This window comes from Neodiprion lecontei, chromosome 1, assembly GCF_021901455.1.
Source record: "Neodiprion lecontei isolate iyNeoLeco1 chromosome 1, iyNeoLeco1.1, whole genome shotgun sequence".
Taxonomy (NCBI): Eukaryota; Metazoa; Arthropoda; class Insecta; order Hymenoptera; family Diprionidae; genus Neodiprion; species Neodiprion lecontei.
The window spans coordinates 25,882,404-25,909,010 of record NC_060260.1 but is presented as its reverse complement, the minus strand read 5'-3'; the positions used below and the strand labels follow the sequence as shown (position 1 = coordinate 25,909,010).

At 42.9% G+C, this 26,607-nt stretch overlaps 1 protein-coding gene across 2 annotated transcripts; it reads left to right on the top strand.

Annotated features, from left to right (window-relative positions):
• On the top strand, window positions 1-26,337 carry LOC124295006 (T-cell leukemia homeobox protein 3). 2 transcript variants are annotated; one of them, XM_046742938.1, is made up of 3 exons: window positions 1-1,402; window positions 16,849-17,077; window positions 25,920-26,337. In XM_046742938.1, the coding sequence occupies exons 1-3, from the start codon at window positions 670-672 to the stop codon at window positions 26,152-26,154; spliced, it is 1,197 nt and encodes a 398-aa protein (XP_046598894.1). In that variant the 5' UTR covers window positions 1-669; the 3' UTR covers window positions 26,155-26,337. The 2 variants fall into 2 exon arrangements, with proteins under 2 accessions (XP_046598894.1, XP_046598890.1); XM_046742934.1 differs by having other exon boundaries at window positions 25,917-26,337.
• The last annotated feature ends 270 nt before the right edge of the window (window positions 26,338-26,607 follow it).

Below are 26,607 nucleotides of genomic sequence, written 5' to 3'. Positions count from 1 at the left end.
TCGAACGATGCTAGACTTGCACCTTGCAGAAGTCCGGTTGTGATTTCAACTCTTTCCGCTAATTGATTGGCCCAATTTCAGACCACCGATAATTAGGCAGGGATTCCCGTTGTCACGATACAGAGACCAAATAGAAAGTGTGTGCAATCAGTGTCGTTACCCTGTTTTGTGAAACGTACATTCGAAGAAGGAGTACCTCTAAATTTTCCGAACGCAGTGACTGACGATTTTGTAGTTTTACGACGATTTTTTTCTCGCGTGTTAACCGAGCTGTAACGAAATGTCCTTCTTTCCTCGACATGATCGTTGCGGCGAGCGTCGGTAGAACGAACCTTTCAAACGGCACCAATTACCGACGGGTTTGGGGCCGTGGAAGCTAAAAAGTTGCGCTGGTGTACTCTGGAGCGCCTTGGAGTGCAGTGAACGAATCTTGTGAAGCTGGTTAATTGATCAGGGTGGTAGTCAATGGTCGAGAAAAACCTCCGGAACTCCGAGGTGGAATCTAACCATTCGATCTGAGCACCCACATGAGCTTGGGCAAGTTTTTCGCTAGAACAGTTCCGCCTCTTTATCAGGCAACAATGACGTCTAGTATCTAGGTGCCTCCTCACGAGAAGGCGAAGAGGGCATCTACCCGAGGCGAGTTTTCCCGCGTGGGGGAAAAACAACATGTCCGATCGCGCCGGGGCGGATTGCGGCAGCGACGTCGATCCAACGGAGGAAATAAACGTCGACGACTCGGACTCGAGGAGCTGCAGTCCGCAGAATTACACAAACTCGTCGCACGGGCTCCACGAGGAGAGATCCGAGTGCTCAAACTCACCGCCACCGAGCCACACGACGACCAGGACGGAGAACGAGACGCCAAGGAGTCACCCCTTCAGCATAAGTCGGCTGCTGGGTGAGACCCGGGGTCAAACCGCTAAGAGTCCCTCCTCGGAGGATCTGGAGAACGAGAAAGAGCGCAAGGTTTCTTGGGGATGGGACGACGCGCACAGGAACATCACCCTCGAGGACGAGAGGCGGTCCTGGGGGCCGGAGGCCGAGGAGAAGCTCTCGGACAAAGATGACGACGACACCGGAAGCACCCCCGAGACACAGAACGGGAACCCCTCCCTGCATCCGGACCTCTTGGCGCCGTTCAGACTCTTCCCAGGTGGTTCCGGACTGATTTACACCGGGGGTGGCGTCATCAGAGTGCCGGCACATCGGCCCCCGGGAGCCACCGGTAACCCTGGCACAACCCTACCATCCCAGGCCCTGATTCCACCCTGGAGCCTGCAGGCCATTCAACACAGTCAACAGCAGGCTGCCGCCGCGGGTCTCCATCGTGCTAGTTTGTTGGCCAACCTGGCTGTCCATCCTCTCCACGCTCATCCGCATCTCAAGGACAGACTGGCAGGTTTGACCATTTGCATTTCTACTTGCATGATCCAAGGCTCGCGATGAACTTACGTGCCGGTACTTATTGCTAACATCGAAATTCAATTAATTTATAACGTGTTCGATATGTTGTACTGTACGGTTAATGGTTTTTTTTTCGCTTGACTAATGTCACACGTCGGGAGGCGGGTTGACGTTAAATAAATAATTTTCGAATGACGAGTTAATGAAGTTTGACTGTGAACATAGACCGTTAAAATCTCGTCTATGGATACCTGTCTATACAACGTATACGGTTTATCACTACTATTCCGCATTGCAAATACCATCTATCGATTATTTACGAACAGCTGATGGAATTGAAGTGTTCTCTCTAAATGTGAATCAGTTATAAGTATACCACTGGAGGAAATTAGTGTATATACGCTGGATATCAGTGAAAAATCACTGTAACGTCAGTGCATGTGCACTGTTATTTTTCAGTGGTATACGCATAACTGGAAATCAATGAATTTTCACTGATTCAAATGTAGAGAGTTATATATGCCACATTAGAAAACAGACTGTATTATCGAAACACATAGCTATATTCCAACCGTACCAATGCATTCGTAAAAGGTGTGCCCATTGTTCGATTCCTTGCTTAAAAAAAACTTTTCTACTATTGTCACGAAATTCAACAGACTTGCATTCTGTCTGTGACCGTTCGGTATGTTATCGGTCTGGGTATAAGACGTGGGATTGAAGGTACGCATTATGCTTTTACCTTGAGTGACCCGCGAAGAGATAATCTTTAGACGTCCACGTCGACCCGGGTTCAAAAAGGGTAACGCGACAAGGTTGAAAGTTTAAGGGAAAAGCCACCAAAGAGCCTTCTCCTGTTATCCACTCTATTATTTACCTCGTGGTTTTGGAGATTTCAAAGTTTGTTGCCTACCTTCGCTCGCGTTCTATAAGCGATATCGCTCAGCCCGATCCCTTTATTTCGAAACAGATGAAAGTTTATCCATTTAACTGTTTTACGAAAAGAAGAGCGATAGAAAAGCGATAAATTGACTCGCATTATGCGGTAAAAAAACAAATAATAAAAATACAACCAAAATTCTCGTAATCACGGAATTCAAGGTGAACCTCTCTTTTTTTCAAATTGTGTCACAAGTTTTTTACTCCAATAATACACCCGGTATTAGTGATAAACGCTAGTATACAAAACAGGATAGAATTTAAAATTCCGTTAGTCGATCATGCTCGAATTTTTTTTTTTTCAATTCATTATCGTTTTCGTTTCCGAAAGATGTTGTGCGGCCTTCTAACTCGAAACAATTGAGTTTGTGATTATGCATTTAACGTACGTTTCAAAGTGATCTATGCTTATGATATTGATATGAGAGGGACGACAATTTGACCACCGAATAGCGAAACTAGAAACTGTGTCATTGCTACACAAACTACCATAAATAAGAATATCTTACATTGACTTTTAACAAAAATTTGTATTGACTTTGAATGAAGTTTTAAGCTGTCTCAAATCCAGTTGTTCAATCATATTTTTTCCACCGTCACCGTACTTTTGCAAATGATATTTTCCAATGCATGAGAATACTCGCGGTTCCACGTCTCCGCAGTTTAATGTAATCGCAAGAAGCGTCATCGATCACCGAGAAGCTAAGCGCGAGCTTGTGACCACAGAATTACTCAAGGGCACCTACAATTGAATTTACCGGGTTCTGACGGTTCATTTGTCTGCATCACGTCTCACGAGGGTTTCCAAGGGCTGCTTGAATTGCGTGTGATTCACCCTAAACGGTACCATCGCATTTCAGAACCCTAAATTCGCTAGAATTATCGTCGTAAGAGTCACTGCACCGTTGCTTCGCATTTTTGATCCAACACTCGATGTAAATGCGTGACAAAAAATCATTAGCCAAAAGCATATGATTTCAAATAATTGAATGGTTTCTCGAAAATATCTTGTACTGGTACTCCACTTGTGTATCCATCAACGGGTTATATATAATATACGCATGGTTACGTGATTATCAGTGATAAATTCTGACGATGCGATGGCTTCAAAGTCATAACGGCATCGTTTACTTTCACTGAAGTCTCTGATGTGCCAATATCTACATTTGTCCTTTCTCTGCCGGCAATTTTTCCTAATCACACGAATATATCTAAAATCTTTAATATTCAATCACGAATCGTGACAATCCACAAAGAGTTCTGCATTTGCTCAATGAATACAGGTATCTAGTCTTGAAATGGTTTTTATCTGCATGCCTTTGAAGCGTTGAACTATAATTAGTAATCGTTTTATTACGCTAGCCACGTTACAGTTGCACAATTATCTACTCGGTACATGTTAGTGCCGACTGTCGACAGTAGCAATGTTTGTGATTGTTATAGTTTATGGAAGTGTTGGTCATGGCAGAGGAGTCTTAATTGTTGGTTTTAAATTGGTTGTGCGGCATTTGATCGTCATTTCGATGAAAAGCGAATCCCATTCTTTTACTCATTGTAAATCGCACAAAAGAGAAACAGAGGATAAATCTATTCGGTAATAATCTAACCTACCCACAAAATAGAAAAGTTTTCTTTGAACTTTCAGGCGAATGACTTTGATCATATCACAGGGGTGTACATAACATTTTGTGTCGTTGCACGTTGAGCGTGCTTCATTTTCACGAAGAAGCGAGCAAACACGTTAAATAAGTTCTCGAAAAAATTCTGGATCTGAAAACCATGCAGCTCTATACATACATACATACATATATATATATATATATATACGTATAAGTATAACAGATAATAAATCCTGAGAAGAAGAGGAAAGTACGGTGCGTAAAAGCGAGGTTGGTTGCCGGCGGGCGGCTGCCGGCGGCGAGGATCGCGGAGGCCGGGAGAATGAAGAACGGAGATAACCGAATACTGGGAAGAGAGCGAGAGGGAGGTAAAAAAATGAAGAAATAGGAAAAAGAGCATCGCGTGACCAAACCTGAAACCCTTGGGCTTATCCCTGCACCGTGCACCAGCTTCGGGCTGATGTGTATCCGTACCGTAGGTGTGGATACACGTAGGGACACTTGTGCCGTTCGAATGTGGTGTGCGGTGTTCGAGTGTAAGCCGAAGTCGACCTGCAAGGCTCAGCGCCCGTGAATCGGTGTGTTAGGGTTGGGTAGAAATCCTCTCGTTTACGATCGTCGTGCCATGCAATGTGGGACTCTCGCAGACGTCGACTGGGACTCATCCTCGATCGTTGATTACTGTCAATAACCGTTTGAAATTTCCTCGACACATAGACGCTGGGGCGTTAGTTTCCGTTCTTCAAATCGACCCTGGTCCTAAGTATACACCTCGACGGGCCGCATGCTCGTTGTTACAAGAGTTTCACCTTACGGCGCGTGCTTCGTTCCTTTTTTCTTTAAAACTCCACCGAGGTGCTCCGACGGGTCTTGCGCACGGAACCCTTCGAAAAGGGGCTATTAAGCCCACGAGAAAACAAACAAATCCGCGTAACGTATGTAACGCGAATTGACGCAATATTGGAGCATCGAGTACACCGCGGTGCAGTGCTTATAGGTACCGGTAGTTTCTAACGTTTTATTCCTTTTTATATTCTCGCTTCTAATCCCTACGCACACGGAGAGCCGAAGAGCCATTCGAGATCGTGCGGCGGTAGTCGATAGTTATGTAGCTCTGAGTAATTTGTTTCTTACGCGAGTTCACGCGAACGGGTCTCGTGTTCGTGGACAGAAATACCGTGTGAGTGTCAGTAAAGTAGGTAGGTAAATGCCGTATCACCCGAGGGCTACGAAAGCGTTTCTCGGGATTCGTAATTTATACGTAGTAATATGGTTAGGGCTCGCCGCGAACTCGTTCGAACTCGGTTCACTGTTATTACAATAACGCGTTTCATCTCTTTGGCTATAAAACGACCCGAGACTCCGCAATTTCAATCACCCTCGGATCAAATATTGGCAAAACAACCAAACTTGTCGGTTGTCACTGATCCTGCTAGACTTTCAATTGCAAAAACAAACCATCTACCGATCCAATTCCCAGCTATACACCAATTCCGAAACTTCCAAGATCCGCGAAGCCCTCCGCCCCAGGTGTACCGTCAATTTAACTAATCAGCCAACTCGCTCCTGCTTTTCCACGCATAATCTATCCCCAGCCACCTACGAGCGTGGAGAGAACGATGCCGTGGTGTGCGAGCACATGCTTGCCTCGTAACACTGCACACTGTGGAAACGGACCGGGGACACTGGTTAAGACGAGGCTTGGCTCAGGTGTATAATTGTCTGCACTGAAATTAAACTGAAGCCACGTTAATTATGTAACCGAGTTCAGCCGCGACTCGAGCTCGATGCACGGGTGATGATGGACGAGCCACTTCGACCTTACGGCTGCCAGCATCGCGGAGGGAAATCCCTAACTCAGCGCTAACTCAATCACTCAGCTCGCGCCCCAGCGCGGGACCAGGCGCTAATCTGCCTCCGGATTAATTACTACGTAATACAGGTTTGAATAATTATGATTTTCGAATATCCTGCCATGCCGCCTGACCGGTGATCGGGTAGCCGTGGATGCAGGTGATAGAAAATTATCTACGAGAAAGAGTCCTCAAATCGAGAGGAAAGCTTGAAAGAGGCGAAAAATCTGATCCAGCTGGGTACTTCGCCAACACCTAACACGATCAAAGCTTTCCGTTGAATGTTCTTAGGAAACTCGCGTCGGTTCCCGGTCGAATAAACCTATTAAAGATAAACTAATGCCATTTTGTCAGATGGCCAAATTAGCATTCCATTAGCATTCCGAATGCCGGTATTTGAGTATCGATTGGAAATGTGAGGGTGATTTTTGCGTCGACCTGAATGGTACCGACCCTCTAGGTCCATGACATATCTTTCAACCAAAGTCAATGACAGTTTCTAACGCGACTCGACGAGATGTTTCGCCGTGTAACGCAGTCGCTGCAGTTTCTTCGCTGTTGAGAATCGACGGTCAATCGTTACCAAATCTCTGCGCATAAGAGATAACAAAGGCATGAGATAATTGGTCTTCGATTAATAGATCGACGAATTTGTGAAAAAAAATTTCTGCCATTTCTGAATTTCGGAATTCCGGCCAGTGCCGTGAGCTACCATAAATGGAAACGAAATTTTTGCAATTTGAAAAGAACACAGAACACATGCGGCAACGAACGTTTAATCGTTACAACCCAAGTTCTCGCGACTTATCAGAATATTTATGACGATTGTACCGCAATAATTGACATTATAGGAATAGCTAAACACGGTGATTCCAGAATTGAAATCGACACACGTGTAATGAGTCTTCATCCGCGATCTACGCATCGTGGCTTGACGAATACTTTTAAACGTCCATATCGCTACTCTGGAACAGGCCTAACCCGTTTTCAAGATGTGGGTTGAGCTTATCTGCGACACAAGACGTACCTCGCATGGCTTCCCGTCTACCGTCAATTTCCATATACTCTCGAAGAATAGATAGAGAGCCGTGAAGGGAATAGTTGGTAAGAGTCGATCCAGGCTTACTTACGAAGGCCAAAAATTGGTTCAACATTCATCGCTATGCCCACTATTTATCTATCTCAATCTATCCGATTCTTGAGTAGTTTACCAAAACAAGTTTGGGTAAAGGATCGAAAAATTGTTTGAACAAAATTTTGTGCTTGAGACGAAAATTCAAGTGGAAATAACATTCAAAATGGGCATTTCACTGCGCTCGTTCCAGATTGTCGTTAGTAGCTACAAAATCATATCACGTCAGATACTATAATAAACTTCAAATTGGATGACGTAGACCCCATAAAAAATAGTTGGCCTTGCTTCGGTACGTAAAGTTTTATCAGTACAGTATACTAGACGATCGGTACTAAACTTGAAACTTCATCCCGTAAATAAATAAGTTTTTAATAGTGGCTAGATTGGAATCTCTGTACAACTTCCTTCGCGGTGTGTATAACCTAATGAAAATTTGTCAAACAAGGTGATTATCAATTCGGTAACAACGTATGTGCGGCACTTGCGTGCTATAGCGTCAAGATTTTCGCAATTGAGATTTTTCGTTCCTGGAAAGTTTTTGTACACCGTGTTTAGAGTCGGGCAGTTAGAAACTTGTCGAAAATTCAAAGTCATGATTAAACGAACAGGTTTAGCCGGCGATAACGAATCCCGTTAGAATTGAAATACCGCAGATTTGGTAAAGTCGAACTCGTCACCGTGCCGATAACTGTATAACCGTGACACCAAGATCCGGATGTAAGGCAAATTTCCACTGACATTCGGAAGCCCCGAAGCAAATCTTGCGATTTCTCGAGGGAGTCGAAAAAATTGTTGAATAATACGGCAAAGCCCTGACGACGAGGGCTGCGTGCAGCCTCAGCATCGTCGGCCAAACTGATGCCGGACAATATTTTACCCCTCTGATCGTGAGAAACAAGTTTTAAACTCGAGGGATGTTTTTGCGAGCAATTTGAAGATTTTTTTTTTCACTTTCACTCGCGTGTTTCATTTGCTTCTAAACTACGCGTACATGCGTATATATGTATCTGCGGTACTCGACGGTGGCTCGGCTTCGCCATTACGGGATCACTCAGGGATGCTTTTGGGGTCGCGAGGATAGCACTCGATTCTCTAACCACAGCTCTGGATTGAGTGATACCAAAGATCGTAAACATTTCCCCCTATTTCGAGCGTGATACCCTCCCAACCGCACATGTATCCACGTATCCCAACGCAAATTTATACAAGGATATATACACGCGTTACGGCATACTTGTGCATATAGATTCTACGCGCGACGCATACCGTAGGAATTGAAAGTGATGCAGAAACTGCTTTCGTTATTTCAATCAAATTCACTACGAATTCAAGTTTTCCTCGTGGTGACGATTTTATCATCGTTTTTAATAAATTTTCTCTGAAATTAAGTCAGTTTTTTAGTGTATTTTACACCGAGTATTTGCACAAATCTTTGCCAAAGTTTTTAATGACGGATTTGGCAAAAGGGAAAAAACAACTTGAAGTTCCTATTTTGGTATTTAAAGTGTTCACGTATACCTGCTCGGAAATCGTTATTGGAAAATTGTATCGGTACATGGTTCGTAACCTGCACGAATGATAAATATTATGAAAAATTTCAAGTAAAAAGTGAAAAAGTCTTATACACGAAGACCGCGCGGCTTAAAGTTTTGGCATAAAGTTGTTTCAATACGGCCGGGAACCGGGAACTCGATCAATTTTTAACTTGTCTCATTTGTCGAAAAGTTTTTCAAAGAAGTTCGTTCAGAAACGGCCGCGGGTGTGCCTTACTTTACTTTGCACGTATACACGTGTAACGTACCCGGCAGTCCCGACCGATTTAGTTTAAGTCGTCCCGCTGTAAAAAATAAGACACACAAGCCCCGATCATTTCTCAAACTCTTGTAACTCGATATAAACCATCTCCGTTCCTGCTCCCCCTCCCCTTCCATCCCTCTTCTACGTTCCCCGACGTCGTATACACCCCCGCCAGCAGTGGCCTACATTATCGATATTACAAGCCGTCGATAAAAAATCGCATAAAATTAAACAAACGCCAAGTGATGGCGGTAAAACTTGACACCCCCGTCAACCCACCACCATCACCGTGTACGCCCCTTTCTCTCGCCATGTATGCGTTTAGGTTGTTACAGCGTGTGCTTGCAACACGCGCGGCTGCGAACGGCCATGTATCAGATCCTGCGGGGCTTGCAGTATCCGTTGGAATTATCTAGATAAAGTATAAACGACGATTTAAGCTTGCGTTCGCATCTCATTTTAAATATGGCGTAGCTGCTGCTGTATTATTCAGAGCTTTCCGGGCCAATAGCTCGTATATATTCCAAGTATACGTACAAGCCTGTATACGTATGTAAACGGCACTCGAGAAGGAGCTCGGCACACGCGCCTCGAGTCTCGGCCGTGCCTTTCTGCCAGTCCTTATGCGAGCGCATTTTCCATCGATTCGAGTTAGGCATCGATTATGGGGAAAACGGGCGCATGAAAATATCGAAACGTCTGACTTACCGAAATAAGATACGCTCGCTACGGGCGGCTTAACTTGCGAGAGGCAACATGCGGAGGATTCCTGCGGGACTTTTATGGGCATGCAACGATATATCCACAAACACCGTTCCTGAACGCTATGTTATGCATACTAGCCGCGCGCCGCATTCACGGAGACGTATGCGTGGTACAGATAATGATGTAATTATCTTGTTCCGCGAATTGCAAAACGATTTTGCGATTAACCGTTAATCTCCGCTCTCTACCTCGGCAATAATTAAATAATAAATAAGATTCGCCGATGTCCGTGCCTGTTACGAAGCCCCAAGTCCGGTATTGCCAGCCATCCATTAAGTACCCGCGTAACATTTCATACATCGTTTCGACGATTTCGCGCGAATATATACACCAGCGTCGTGTAAAAAACCGTTTGAAAATTGTTATAACACGTGTAAGCCGAGAACACGAAGGTCTATTATATGCAGCACTCCGAGATGTATCGGAGCGTCTCAATTCGCGGTTTAATTATTACTACAACTCAACATCACCGTTTCACGAATCGAACATTATAAAAATTACTGAAAAATATTTCTTCGATAAAAACGTTGCTCGCCGACCGGTTTCGTCGGTTATTCTCCTCGAGGATAAGATGTAACGTCTTTGACACGCAACCAATTTGTAGTCGTTCAATCCATCCGACGGAGTCGTAAATGGACAAGAATGGCGGTGTTAATTGCGACTCTTTCTAGCAGAGTTTGATAAAAATTGCTCCGATCAAAGTAAAAAATGCACGAATCCAGCAGCTCGAGACAAATTCGTTGCCAGCAGATACCAGTGTTTGCACAAAGCCGAACGATTTACGTGCCACCCGGGATACCGGTGCTGAAACACCAACACCAGCAAGGTGTTGTAAGAGCGCCGAGGTTATCGGTATCCCGTTGCTAAATCTTTACGAGAGCTACCAGTCAGCCATTACAGACCTACTAAACCTTATCTTTCCCGCGCTTAGACCAGGCAATTACTTCCAATACAGCAACGGGATTGGTGTTCTGAAATTGACGAACAATGTCATCTAAGCATATTTACGGAAGTTCGTGGAAAGTACCAAATACTACGATATTTATCGTCACGTGACCAGGTGCGTTTTTTTCCATAAACCGAAAGTCGCACTGGTTCTTCAACGATACGTTTTACCTTAAAATTCATGAGGTACTCAGATGATTGATTGGCAAAGTTCGTCGTTACTTTGAGCACTCCAATACTCAACGACGAGTTTTCCTTTATTTATACAAACACGTGGATAACTGCACGAACGGTAGTTGGTTCGAGTTCGGTGCAACCACGAGAGTCGTGGAATGAACGCGAGATGAAAATTTCACACTCGACGACCCACTGAGCTTGAGACATAACCTTTGTTGGCTCGAATCGTGAGTCAGTTTAGAACCATTTGATGATGCAACATTAACAGCATAGCTGGAGAAAGTCATTAGCCCTCGTACCTCGAGAGGGTATGCATATAATAGAGTTTGCGGCCTTCAAAGTAAATTGTTTTCTGCTACGGAGAGACCGACAGTCTCAAACCCGCTCCAGCACTGTAGTTACTCTTCTCTCGTTTTTCCTCCACTTTGCCCACGGCTGATGGATAAATACGCTGTCTCGCAAGGCCCGAGACTAGCTGTAGTCTTTTCGATTGAAAATATTATAACCACGAGGTTATTCTACCCCGCCGATAATTGTGATTTTCAACCATTGCAACCATACACACCCGCAATTCTGTCACCTTGAGCCGGCAAACTCAAACGCATGCTGTAACCAGTAAATCAAATCGAATTCAATACGGAAAAAACGGAATTGACGCGAATTTTGTCAAATTAAAACAAATCCAAAGTATCTGAGTGACAAGTCTTTTCAATTCGCTTTAATTCGAGTTTATTCCGTTTTTGGATGTACTGAATTCTATTCGATTAATTTTTTTTTTTTTTACTGGGTAGAAACATGCTGCAGAATCTCCAAAGATGAAAAAAAATCTGTACCTACGGGTACGATTATGCCTTGAATTTTCTAATCATTAGTCGCATGTTACCGCCGTACGGAACTGCCAAGTCGATATGATGACACGAAAATAACACGAATTCTTTCCAGTTCAACAGTAAACTACCAACTGATAAAATTTTACTTCCAAACTTGTCGACTGCGCGAACGGTGATGAGATATTTACACATATATTTGGGCGTATAATCTGCAGTCATGCTCGCTAGATGTTTTAATATTCCATTCACAACGCGATAGCTTCGAGACTTTCCTGTCTTTAAAGTTCCTCCACTCGCGCTAAGTTCCGGCCCCGTGCACATTTCCCCGGTTAAAACCAAGCCGCGTTTTACCCAACGCCGCTTATTGTTCCACGTATTTACGCCGAATGGGGATAATTCGAAGACCAAATAAGATCGTCGGCATATAATGGCAGGTCCGTTTTATGCAATATAAAATTCCACCGCTGCACAATTTACTCGCCTGAAAAGTACGGTTTATGATTGCGCTGACCGACGCGGAATGCCCGTTACTCACGGTATAAACCCCTTCAACGATAATCGTCCCGGTTTGGTGAATATACAGATACATTATACGTATACGTATATTCTATGGTAATTTTTCTTCTCTCAGCCAATCGGAACAACGGTCAGGATGAACGTCAGTACGATCATTTTGCTCAAATTAGGCCTTGCGCCGAATGGCTATTCAAAAATTCAATGCCAGCATTAACGAGTTGAATTAGAGGTGTGAAAAATTGGTTCCCTTTTTTCGGCGTTTTGTTCAACTGCGAAGAATCCGACCCTCTGCGGGAATTACCATTTATTCAATTATGTCTGGGATAATTCATACAATGACCAATTTTGTAATTTTGAAAAAGTTAGGACAGGTAACAGTCAAATACATCCGTACATGGTACGAATAATTTTCATTTCGAGATCCCGTAGAAACTGCATACAATTGTATAGGAACAAGTTGAAAATTCTTCAAATATATGACATAACGGCCCAGGCACAAAGTAAGCCTTGAAATTTGCCGATTGAAAAACCAAAACTTTACCCTAAAAATGGGTCTCAAGATTCGATCTGGTTCTGCTCAACTCGTAAGCTATATCCAGAGTGACGTCACGAAAACGATTTACGTGTACTTGCGATAGATCGGATGATTTTTTCTAAAAACTTGGAATCGGTATCGAATTTTTCATAAAGTAATCGTGGTGTTGTTGTCAGAACTGAATATAAAGTATCGTACAGATTCTTCATGTGTAATAAAAAAATTGAAATTGAAATGAAAACACCCAATTATCAATCCGTAAAATAATTAATCGCTCCTAGTTGACCAGAGCGCGCTTCCTAACATCAGTACAACTACATGTCAAAAAATGCCGAATAAGTTTTACAATAAAATTGAATCGATTCTCGTGCAAGTACACTGAGAAAAATTTCATTTGTTATAGTAACTAGAAAAAGTCAGTAAAACAGGTATCGTTAAAAAAAAAACTGTTCGAATATTGTTGGAATTACGAAAAACGAGATACGCGTAACCATTTTGCGCTATTGTCGATCCTTTTTTGGTAATTGCAACGCAAAATCAGTTTTTTCGGTTTACTCTCCTTTTTTAGCTAAACAAGGCTTTAACATCAATTTATTGTTGCACGAGCATTAAATTTTCGCAACAGTTACGAGAAAATACAGTAACGGTGATCGTAATGAGAAAGAATAGTAACGGATACTAGAGTTTTCGGTAACAGCTAGTAAACTAATTTTCATTTTGTATCTAGAACTGTATTTTTCGATCGTGTTAAAAAATGAAAAATAGTTAAAGACGAGCGTTCACCGGAACTAAACATTTCTCTCAGTGTACTCTTGAGTCATTAAGGTGTTCGAAACACCTTAACACCCCATCGTGTAATTCCTCCGTCGGCCGGTCGATCTGGACTCTGCAAGCACAATCAGTAGGGAATTTCGTTTACCAAATTAGGAGGATGCCTATAATCGCACCGCGGCAAGGAATTCGTACAAGGTACTTGGCCCGTGATATAGATATACATGAGAACGATGGATGACTCGGACTAAACTTTTCCCAGTTCATACGAGAACGCAACGGCGAAGCCCGCCGCGCAGTCTTCGTCCCGCTCATTTATTTATGTCGGCCATTTTGCGGCGGGGGCGCCATCTTGTTTTTACGATCACCCCCGCGGCGTGTAGAGAGAGAAAGAGAGAGAGAGAGAGAGAGAGAGAGAGAGAGAGAGAGAGTTTGCGTGCGCACGTGTTTGTGTGTGTGTGTGTAGGGGATGCAGATGCAATTCTCTTCCGTCTTCACTCTCGCCTTCGCTGATGCTCCGAGTCGAATAAGCGTCGATCTGCCAGTCAGTTCCTGTAGAAGGCGAATATCCCTGCAACCTCCGCTTCTACCTGTACAGACACACGCATTTACGCACGTATACGTATAACGGAGGCATTGCTCTCCTCGCACTTCGCCAGACCGTCTATTGTTTTATGCACAGCCCTCTCGATCTGCCCTGATTCCATCCGGTGAACTGCTGCGGAAGGCCGAAGATCCGACGCCCCTGCAGCTACTTTCCAATGCTCATTTGTACTCCCCGTTCTTGTAGGGGAGCATGGGTTACTACAGTTACTACTTCCACAGACCCGCGTTTACCAGCGTCTATTGTTTTATTCATCGAACCGTCGATGTTCATTTATTTTACCCGCCTACTCGCTCCTGCACGACCCTCGGCCAGCTCGTCTTATATACCCTGCAGCCGACTGAGCCGCACGCTTCCTTCTCCAATAGGAACTCGCAAACGACAACGAAGGAACGTTTCTCCCAAGCGTCTAACAACCCTGGATTGCTTTCGATTCAGCAGATGATATAGTAAACAGTTTTCATTTTCCTGCACAGGCAGGTATCGGCGGTTTGCGCAGAACCGTTTCATCAAGTCCAGCAACCGCGGTGCAGCAGAAAAGCGAGTCTTGCTCGGCGTCCCAACTCAAAAACTTCCATGTCCCAGACTTATCATAGTTTATTCGCAACTTGGAATGATCTTTGTTACTTCGTATAACCCCGAAAACCCCCGAGTAACAAGTTTCGGCCAGAATCGTCGAATTTTTATTGTTTTTTCGAGTTTGCATCAACCGTATTCGATCCGCCATTTTGGATTTAAATATTCCCGAGTAACGAAATTCAGGTCAAAATGTCGAGTTGAAATACGTATGACTGGAAGGATTAATATTGGCAAACAACAGTAATTGGCTTACTCCGTAATACTGTACTGTAAAAGATGGTGGACTTCTGTCGTATAGATGAATTTTGTCTGGTCAATTCGAAAATTCAACATCAAATCGTACGTTGGATCGTCATCAAATGATTACAGTACCTACATAGAAGTCCGCAGCCTTTTTTTACAGCGCGAGTCTCCATTGCTCAACTTACCCCAGGACCAAAAAACAGATCTCACTGAACCTGTTAAACACAGTTGAAACCACGTCACTTCAGTCGGGAATTTTGAATGCCAAGAATGTAAGGAACAAGCGTCACAGGTGATACGCTATACGTTTTCAGATCGGGAAAAGAACATTTTTCAGAGGGTATGTTATGAATAGTGAGAATTCGTTTTACGGTCCGGAACACTGTAAAGTTACACTTCTTACCCGGGTATCTATCTGTGCACTGCTAGAAAAGGCTACACAGAGTTCGGTTATCCGAGTCTTTGAGTAGTTGGAGAAAAAATCACCGTATTAGAGCACTTTCCTCCCGTACATTGTAACGATAAAGAAGGCTTACACACGAGCTCCTTGGTCTCCATGGAAACCCACTCCGCACGCCCTGTTAAGCTAACGACTCCTTTGCAGCCGCGACGACAAGCTATCGTTGCGGGGAGTTTCGGTCGGCACATCGTCCCTGATCACGCCACCGCAACGTGAAAACCGGCTGCTTTCAACCCAGCTGTAGCGAAGCGATTTTTATTGAAACAGCAAGAGAAGTATCGTCGTGTATGGTACCGGGCAAATAGTCTCGGGGCACGTGATAGGGACGAGTTTCAGCAGCAGTGACCCGCCTTCTCTCTTTATCTTTCTCGCTTGCACTTACTGTGAAAGGGTCGAATAATCGGCGTTCTAGCGGATGGCAGGGCTTTTCTAACCGTGCATCGAGAACACAGTCCCGAGTTGCGGTATCGGGTGACACGCAAACCCATTGACGGGTAAAACGGGGGTGAATTTTGCGGGCGAAAACCGTTTCCAAGCTTCGGTACGGGAGAAAAATTATGAAAGGAGAGCCGAGCCGGCGGAATGCCGGGAGTGCAGGGGCTTGTATGAAATTTTCATGAAAATGAAATTTGACAGGGAAGAACCCCTCTCTCGTCTGCGTATACGCGTAGCTGCAGGTTCAAACCAGGGAATCATCGTAAAAGGGTAAAGGGCTATTCAACGGGTATTACCCATTACCCCATCACCCCTACCGCCGCCATAGCAGCATCTCTTGCAGCGAGTTTACTCTTTGCGAGAAGCCCTTGCGTCACTCGCTTATTAGGACGATAATCGCCGGTACTCGGGCTATTACACGACTGTTGAATTATCATCCCATGTAATGATATTCACATCTCTCCGTTTGTAATTTATTCCTAATTACCTTTCTACAGCCGGATCCGCGCTCGATAAAATGACTCTGTGTAATCGTGTCAGTCATCGTCTGTGTAAACGTGTACGAGGCACGAGTGCAGCGAAGCTTGCCAAGGGACTCGGAGCTTTCAGTATGTATCCCAGTGGATTGAACACATTAAGAGATCGCTAAAAGTCCCGGTTGAATTAAACGTGACATAGAAACCTCCGCGTTGCGATATCTTATTCGTGCCTTATGCGTAAGTACTATCGCTGTTAGTGGAAATCAGATAGGGCTAAAATTGAACTTTCTCAATCTCGTTCTCATCACGCCTAATTCATTCCGGATAATTGAATGCTAGCTTTACCCGCTTACGCGTTGGCCGGCCAATTCTCGCATTTTACCGTTTCGAAAAGTCGACGTACCTACCCTTTCGTTCGATCCTTTCGCACAGTACTCACCTTTACCTGCACGCGTCGCATCGATCACAAAAGGCTTCGAATAGCGTGCCGTGTGTTGGAGAAATTGCGATTTGTCACAGCAGCGCCATTATACATATACGTACACCGTCAAGTTTTCTCATTATATCAGCATATTTGTGGTGAACTTTAGTCACCCCCAATTTGGGATTCGTGCACACGTGTAATTTACTATTCAAATAATGCCATGATAACTTTGCGGGTCAAAAGTCAACTTTGCCTACCTGTAACTGCAATGTTTGTTATTAACGGCGCTCTTCACCATTTTAATGTTCACTTGTAATTCCTCCGTATTTGCGCAGTGGCTGGAGCGTTTCCGAGAAGGATCGGTCATCCGTACCAAAACAGAACGCCGCCAAAACGGAAGAAGCCAAGAACCAGCTTTACGAGGTTACAAATTGCTGAGCTGGAAAAACGGTTTCACAAGCAGAAGTACTTGGCGTCAGCCGAGAGGGCGGCCCTCGCTAAATCCCTCAAGATGACGGACGCGCAAGTCAAAACGTGGTTTCAGAACAGAAGGACAAAATGGCGGTAAGTTTTTTCGCCGATTAATCGTCTCCGATCCCCGCACTTTTACGTTACGGGAAATAAAAGTAACTGTGTAACGCGTTAAACGTTCGTTTCAACCGGAAGTTACTTGTTCCGCTGGTAATACAGGAACTGACGCAATTTCATGCAGGTACCACAAAGAAACGAGTAACGACAAATAAATTAACACCTTTTAAATTCATCTTTTCATCAACCGGTAGTGTTATAATTTTTTGGACGTTATTAGTTCGGGTTAGAGCGAGGAGGCAGAGTGACATTTTAATAGATGTATTCGGCGAGTCAGGAATACATTTTAAAACCGTTTCTAATATATTTCAAATGTCATGTACGTCTTGGACTATTCACCGCCTACGAAATTTTAAAAATATCGAAAAATAAGAATTCTAACACGATGAAATTCGGGTAATTGCTGCAATTTGTTTTGCAATGTGAATAACGAAATAGAGTTTGGTATTGTAGAGAAACAGTCTGCCCGTAATGCGGATACAAAATTAGGTAAAATCTGCAATTTAACAAGTCCAATTTGCCTGTTTAACGCGTTTCACAATTCGTGCCGCAGTTAGATATTCTTGAATCCTTTCTCAACCGCAGACTGGAAACTCAGATAAATCTGTGTAGATGCTGCTGAATTTGAGCCGCCGTGCATGCGGACTGAAAAAATTCCTTCGTGCCTTCTTACGTGTATACGATTCTTCACTCTTCTTTTTACTCTTGCACTCAGTTTTGTCCACTCGAGATTTCACTTGTTCCGAAGGTTTATCAAGGAATTTCAAAGATCGCCCAAGGACTCATGTCCTAGCAATCCCGGTGCCCTTAAAACCCTAACTGTAAAAGATATCGACTTGGCGATATCCTTTAAGAATGTTGACCGGCGTCGCGACGCGAGGACGCCCCGCCGTATCGAACTTAGTTTCGGTGCCCCGAAATCCTTTTTATCTAAATTACATGTTTTCGTCCTTTCTTATCTTGAAGAGACTCCTAATACGCCAGCAGATGCACGATGCTACGTGGCTGCTAGGCCACTTTCGACATTCCAACCTGCACGGCTCTCCGCTGGTTAACTCCTTTTCAAACTCTAATGTTTCTTCCTCTCTTATCGTTGACTCGGAAATGTACTCGTGCAAAATATCGATTTCTTGGAGAGAGTTCCTTTTCTTAAGCTTACCTCTTACCCCGTATAGCGAAAGAAACGAGAATAACACAGATTTTTGTATAATAAACAGTGCAGTTATCACACCCCCTTTCAAGTTTCGGTCAATCGACGACTTCGGTGTACATTTATTGTTTTAAATATTCTCTAAACTCATATACTATAACAGTTCAAAGTGCATTTATTCAAAATACGGAGTCGACTTAGTTTAATAAAATCAAAAACGTTTGTCTGTGAGACAGTTTTAGCATTTGTTCTTTGCTATCCTTTTTCTGGTCAAACAAATCAATGATCTCTAAGCCGTGCTTGAAGTAAAAACAATCCGCAACCAATTTCGCATCTCACCGAGCTCAGCTGTAAGCCTAATTTAATGATTCTTACACAATAGTTTCACAATACTTCACCTGCCGTCAGTGGTTTGGATTCATAACTTATGACTACTGTTTGCTTGCAAAATAATATCATCTGTAACAAATTTTCGCGCAGACTATTCGCGACAAATCGATTCTCACTTACGTATCACAGATGTGAGGCAGAAAGAAAATAAAACTTTTTCAGTGACTCAATTTCAGTCTTCTTCGATTTTCATTCCCTTTTATTCGATTGAGTCCCAACCACTCAAGTTTTGTTCCATCTTCTCTGACAGCCCCATTCCAGGTATTGTTTCAAACTCTGACACGATATTATTCCTGTTTTATTTCATTGTGATTGATAGGCACTCCGCCATTCCATTTGCGTATTTGTGTGCACAGCACTCTTGACGATTCCACAATACTCACCGCAAAACCCGTTTTGTGTTTGAATTTTCAGTCTGAAAATATAGTCCAATTGAACAGAACAGATATACAAAAAGACCGAGGAAATCGAAAAGTCCAATTTCATATTCTCCGAGAAAAGTCATCGTACAACAAAACTGATGAACACATCTTTCGGTGTTTTGGAAGACTTAACTGATCTAAGTCTTGAACAGTGGGATCGGAAGATTTTGGGATTCGATTCATCCCTTATAATTCATCGGTTATATTATCGGTGCCGTAGACCGCAATTATACTTGTCTCTGTAATTGATCCCGGATTAAAACCCTTACTATTCGACCATCTTTTGAATTTCAACAAGATGGCGTTGAGCAGATGAGATAGCGAGGGGTGAATAATTCACGGGGAGTAACAGCTTAGCCTTGTTCCCGTTCATAATGCAGCCACCTCCCCGTTTCCCATTCCCTTCGCGGCCTCGGTGCTTCTCGGCTTTTAAACTGTCAAACATTTGAATCCAGTGTTGGAATCCGTTCAATTTCCCCCAAGTAGCGGTTAAAAATTCAAAAGGTCACGTGTTCCCGGTGACCCCGCGGACGCGTCCAATAAGCACGCCCTTTTTTCCCGTACCGACGATTGCGTCGCATTTCGATGTAGCTAACGACTCGTCTACACCCGTGACGTAATTACTGCGCTCCTTCCTAATTTCCGATTTAATTCGCGGATAGCAAAGTGGGGGCGGGTGCAAGTTCCGAATTATAAAAGTTCAGAAAGGGCCTGATTTCTAATTATATGGTGGCGAAACTTGAGGTAAAGAAATCAAACATTTACGAATCAACAAATTTTCGAATGGTTGGAAACCCGACGGCTCAAAGTTCCGAAATGCAAGGTTCCGAGAAGTAAAGTTCCGGTAGAGTAGAATTTCGAAAAATAAAGTCTCGATAAAGTAAAACTCCGAATATTAAAATATGTATACTCACACAGCGTAGTTTGCTCATGAACGAATGGGTAGGTATAACAAATCAGGAAACACCGAAAATCAAAATGGTCAGGATTTGGAACGTAAATATATCGAAATTCCAAAACAGAGAAAGATCAAAGTGGTGAAAATTCACGAATCCAGAAATTTGCAGAACAGAAAATCTTCGATTATTTGTGAATTTCGATGATTCAGATTTTCAAATTTTCTTATTTTCGCACTTTTGGAGCTCCGACTTGTCGGAGTTATGCTCTTTCGGGATTTTTCCCTTTCAGAACTTTGATGTTTCGTGAAAGTTCGATTACTTTACTTCAAGTTTCGTTACCCAGAAAATATGCAATTTAGCGTTTTCGGAACTTTTCAAGTTCGGAATTCCAACCCTCCAACCCTCAAAGTGCGCTTCTGGCTGCTGGCTAGATGAATTTTTCGTCATCTCGTCACCGTTGATAATCCGATTCACGATCAGACTTCAACGAGTTAGTATAACAGGTGAAAATATATACATATATTTTTTTCGACGATCCCTGGCCTTTTTAACCCCAGGCTTTGAGAAAGCGGTGAGGTATGAATTTTAATTAATGAACGTCCCAGCCCGGTTTCATTTCGGTAATTGAATATGAATTCTCCTGTTTTTATCAGCCTCGTATATTCAAGGCACGGCATGAAGAGGAACTGAAACAGCATCTGTAAACGGCTCGTGCTTTTTCACACTTTCTCTCTCTCTCTCTCTATCTTTTTTCTTTCTTTCTCTCCTTTTTTCCTTCTGTTTTAGAACGAGCGTAAATTTTAATTAACGAACGTTTTAATAGCTGTTTAACGTCAAAGTAACAGCGTTAACTGTCGGCGTGGTGAAAAAAAAACAAAAGTAACGTAATAGCGGCTCAAGCTCGGGGGAATCCTTCGCTCGAAAGTTAGGCTACTTCTAGCATATCGCATATCGACTGTTGTGAACCTGCATGCATAATTTTTTATGCTCAAATTACTTCTAATAACTATGCAGCTAGGTTTATTCACAAATAACGCGCTGCTCAGACAAATTCTTAACAGTTTTTTGTCGGTACGAATTTTACTATCTCGCCGACGTAATTCAGTAGCGGTGACAAATTGTCAACTTCCAATTTCTTAATGTTCATTTTTTGCAATTCTGCGTACGGTGAAACATATTTTTCTCAGGAGTTACCGTATTTCATCATAACTTCATGCTTGAAATCGATTTTTTCTTAGCCACGATGCTTTTTTAGTTGAGTATCCAATTTTCTTAAAAAATTTTGCCACTTTTACCACGGAACCATGATATAATTTAAGTGAAAAAAATTAAGAGGATCGATCTGTATCTGCGTCGGTTGAGACGAAATAAATAATGCTAGTTTTATTCACAAGCTATTCAAAATAATGATCGACATCCGTGCTACAATAAATTTAGTACTTCTGCCAATTGTCAGTTATTGAATAAAATTTGTCATTAGCTTTTCGATTTTTCTTCCGTTGATGATTCAGATTCATCAACTCTATGCGCAAAGTTTCCATAATTAATCTTAAATTGCGTTGAATTCAACGTCTCGCAGAATCGACGGAACATAGGCTTGATAAACAGTTTTTATTGAATAGTTGTAAAAAAGTGTTCTTGATCATCGATCGTAATATAGAGGAAAATGGAATGAAAGAGAGAGCGTAGAGCTGACAAACGTCTTTGAATATTAGAGAAACGTCACCCGCGGAATTAATAGCACCGTTCAGCGTTCTCGTTTCCCCGTAAAACAATCGTCGGTGGTCAGAAACAGGTTGCAGGCTACGCCATTGTATCAGTGACAGGTCCAGGCGACGCCCGTGCAAGTAATTAACCGGGCTCGTAATTAATTATTGAGGGTGGTTTGCCGATTACATTTTGCCTCTCCCCCGGGACCTCCGCTCGTCCTGACTCTCGCTGACTGCGGAATACATAACAGCTATAATACCGGAGAGCCGATACAGTGCGCAGGGTCGTATGTGAAACCCTTGTCATTATGCAGAAGCGATTTCGAATTTCGGGGGAGGCTGGATTTGGGAAATAATCCGCCAAATGATCTTTCAAATATTCAGGACCCACCTTCAAGTCGATTCAATTATCGCTTCACGTTGTCTCTGCGCCATTGCAATATAAATTACGAATTTCTGTAGATATGTATAAATATGTATGGATACGTGCATTTCAAATGCATCGATGATTGATCACATGACGAAGTCGTTTAGTCGTACTGTCGATTACGAAAATCAGTACAACTTCGTTTTGCCGATCATTGAATATTTTCGGATGCGCTTCAGTTCATTATCGTGTCTGCGCTTGAAAAAAAAATGTTTAAAACATGTTTGACAATTATATTTGTGACAACGATGATTGGTTCGCATCGAATTGCAAGGACCTTGCTTCATTCGTGTTCACTATTCATTCGTGCAAATGACGTTGCTGATTTTTTTAAACTATTTTCTCAATCTTTAATTCCGGTTTATTCATCCTTAATTCAAAGCATCTCCGTTTTGAAGGTTTAAAAATTGTTTTCAACCTGACTTCGGTTGTCTTGCAGTCAAATCTCAATGAAAATTTCAGTATCGGAATACCACAAATGGTTTCGAAGATACTCGTAATCTCGGAAATAATTACGGTCTGAATTTCTTACATGGCCAACTTCAGGAAGGGGACACCTAACAAATTTATACCGCATATCCGATCGATCGAGGTTTGAACCCGAAATTAATCACAGAGACGAAAAAATTCTTGCGTTTTGATTACGTGTCTCTTCTCAACTATTGGATAGAAAACTTTGGTTCCCGTTTCGAGCGTGTGTAAAAAGTCAACACCCTACCCTTTGAATATAATAATGAAAATTGAGATTGTTAAAATTAGACTCAGACGCAGCGTGGATATTATCATGACTATTCATCCTTGCGTGCACTGGACTGTTTCAAATTCGTATAGTTTAGGCCAACTCGACGAAGGGTGCGTTCCGATCTAATCCTGAGATCCGATAGTGTTCCACGAATCTTCGGACAAGCCCGGAGACACGACCTCCTTTTCTGACAGCGGGTAATAAAGAAGGGGTTTCATCTTCCACGGGTACCATTCGACGCTGAGACCTGGTGCCAAGATGGTCTCGATCCGCTCGGTGCACACATACCTCGGTCTGCGAGGCGCCAGCGAACATCCAGCAGCCAATCAACGACAAGGGTTTAAGTCCGAAACAGCGGCGTTCCATTAGAGCTAATCTCCGCGCGCCGGTAATTAAACGATTCCAATGTTCCTTTGTTTATCTCTTAGCGTCCTTCTTTTGCCTCCGCCTTACCGGAGCGAGTCAGCTCCTCTACTCGGGCCCCTCGGCAGTTCAGGGGCGTAAGACGATCGGTAGTCGTGTAATGTTTTAGGTTTTATTCAAATTTACTAATGCCCTATATCTACGCGCGCGTGATGGATAGAGTCAGGAGAGATTGCAGCGAGCGGGCCATGAATCTCTAACCGAAATCTCGCGATCGTTAGTCCAAACTGGTTTCTCGAAGACCCTTTTTACAAAGACCGGTGGCGCTTCGCGCCGTGTCGCTTTTCAAATTATTATGATCCGGGTAGACAGGTCAGCCAATCATCTCGAATTAACTCCGGTTTTTTTTATATCCACCTCTGCCCGGGACGTCTAACCTACGCCTAGCATGTAATATATTATACACCTCAACTCGGACCATGAGAACATGTCGCTCCGGTATGACTTATATGTACGAATGACGAGGAGGAAAGAAACGCGTCTTGGCCTCGTTTTTGACCTCCGATAAAAATTCAGGCAAACTGGCGGATCTTTTCTACGTGCTACAACCTGTGGTGTACCAGTGTTGAGAGCGTGCAATCCATGTCCGCTTCTCAAGGCTCGACTGACTCCTTTTCATCTCGTTTGAAAAAGCGACAGATTTATGATCGCATGTATTAATCGCCCTCCATATCTCCCTGCCCGTTCTGCCTTATTATAATGCTTACCTGTTTGAATCCGCCGCAGGATAGTTCCTAAGGAGTTCGGTAGCTTTGGACTCTTTACGACGCTAATAAGGCAATTAACATAGTAATCGCGGTGACCGAGGTACTTCGAACACTGATAACGGAGAAGTAAAATAAATTACCGTTGTACAAGTCGCAGATGCAGATCGTTTTATATGCATAAAGTAACGTTAAATGCTCCAGGATCGTACGAAAATCCGCTGCGTGACGTTTCTTTGCCATTTATATGAGATCAGATTTATGCTCCGATTGATCGTTGTCTCAGTTTCAGATCCGTTTAAAACTAGAATGATTTTAAAACGTCTTGAAGATCTGGTTTTCATAGTTTTCGATACTTGAACGTTGATCTGTACCTTGTAGCAAAACCTGAAGAAGTTTCGTCGATTCAAAAAAATTCGGTATGTTGATAACGTAATACCTTTCAACCACTCATACAGAGTATAACGATATTGCATGAAATTCGTGTGTCGTTGATAACGATATTCCATTTCCATTCCATTTTAATCATGTCTCGTTTTCTTCAATGAAACGACTTCCTTCCGTCACTTCCTGCCAAGATAACGAGAATATTTAAAACTTAAAATTCGATCCTGATTAGATAATCACTAGCGTATCACTCGCAAAAAAAAAAAAAAAATGTCCAGAAAAAGACTTCACTGGCGTAAAATCCTGTATTGCATCATACTGCGTTACAGCGAGAGCTTTCCTACATCAAAGTCGAAAGCTTAACCCGTCTTATAGGAGATTTATAAAATCGATTGACACGTGACGCGGACACGTGACAAGACTTGCAGAATATTTCATCTCGAGGAACGAGCATCCGAAATGCAATTCCGTCGGTTTGGAACAACAGTTCGGCCATTTTGCGGTTCCTTAATAGACTTAGCGCTAGAAAACAGACACCCTTTGCCCTCACCCTCTTCGGCAGCCACGTCGACTCCGTCGGCTCCGTACCATCCTGGAGGACGAGCGTGAGCCGGCACGCCCAGGAATCGAATTATCTTTATTACGTTTGTCTTCTGTTTTCCACCCCAACAACGCCAGTCACTCTTTCACCCCCACCGGGACTCGGGATATTTTAGATGAATCCTCTTACCCGTCTTCGTGTGTCTAACGTAAGGCAAAATATTATGCTAACGGTATTCCGTGAGATAATATACGGGCTTACCGTTTCTCGGTGAAATTTATATCCGAGTCCGACAATATTTTTGTAATTGAATTATCGCGGGTTTGTTGGCTGGACACAGATCATTTTTGTTGATTTTATTACGAGATAATACCGCATTGAGTATTTATCAAATTACCATGTTCGTAACTTGCGAAAATCTGTTGAAATGTACTGAAATAGAATGCACTTATATCGTAGTCAAGAACTTTGATGCCGATGCTTCACTGAAAAATGGTTGAAAATTTTGTTGATTCTTCCAATTTACTCTACGAATATGGCTCATTTTATTCATAAGATTATTTCCTACAAAGTCAGCGAAGTGGATTTTCGTTTCTTTTTCAATATTCAAGACATCATTGCAAATTGTTGGTCACAACGTCAACATGATAATAGAAATGATGAGAACAAAACAATAGTATTTCCGTGAATTTGGAGAAAACAGTTTCTCCGTAGTGATAAATCATCTTACAGTAAAATCGAACGAATCGACCGGATTTTGAAGCGATTTGTAACGATGCATGTCTAAATGCTTTTGTCTGTAATTCCGTTATTACCTATTTTCTTATTTACGAAGAGATCTTCGTAGCTTGCGAATCATAACACCTAATTTGTGAAATGCTAAATGCACGACTATCTCATAATAAATTACGAAAAGGTATCGATTTTCGTCCAGTCAAGTACCTCAAATGATTCTTCGTTCAACGATTAATCGGCTTTATTAACCTCTCTTATGTATTCACTTTTGTCAAATGATTTCCAGAAGACAAACGGCAGAGGAACGAGAGGCTGAACGACAGGCGGCGAATCGTTTGATGCTTTCGCTGCAGGCAGAAGCTCTCGGGAAAGTTGGATATCCGGGTTCCGTACCAGCGCATTCCGGAGGTCCGGCATCTAATGCAGAAGTGCAACAATCTTCGCAGCCTGCAATGGGACACCCGATGCCTCAGTGGGCCTCGCCATACGGACCCCCGCAGCCTTTGACGGAACCGATTTGCTGAAGGGATTAGCGATTGGGGGGAAACGCGTAGAATCGATTAGATTAATTAAGGTATCGTGCAATAAACACGGATCGTAATTGTACATCGGCACGTGGTTCGAGGAAAACGCAATTTTATTTTTCCTCCCCAAGAAGCGAAAATTTTCATACGTTTTGTCAAACGCGCTCTGAAGACGATGCATGAATGAAGGGGGGGGGGGGGGGGGGGGGGGGGAAATTGTACATGTATTATAAATAATCGCCATCGGTACAGTGAGATACGCGAGAATTTTCTTCACGGCAACTTTTCATTAAGTTTACTGGCGATTCTTTAATAACGAATTTGATGTAATCCTGCAGTTCAGCAATCGAGCACAAGGTGCTCTATAAACTATATATTATCCAGTGAGATCTTGCAGGGAAGTGACAGAGTTATATAAATATACATAATGACATATCGTGTAAATATTCATTT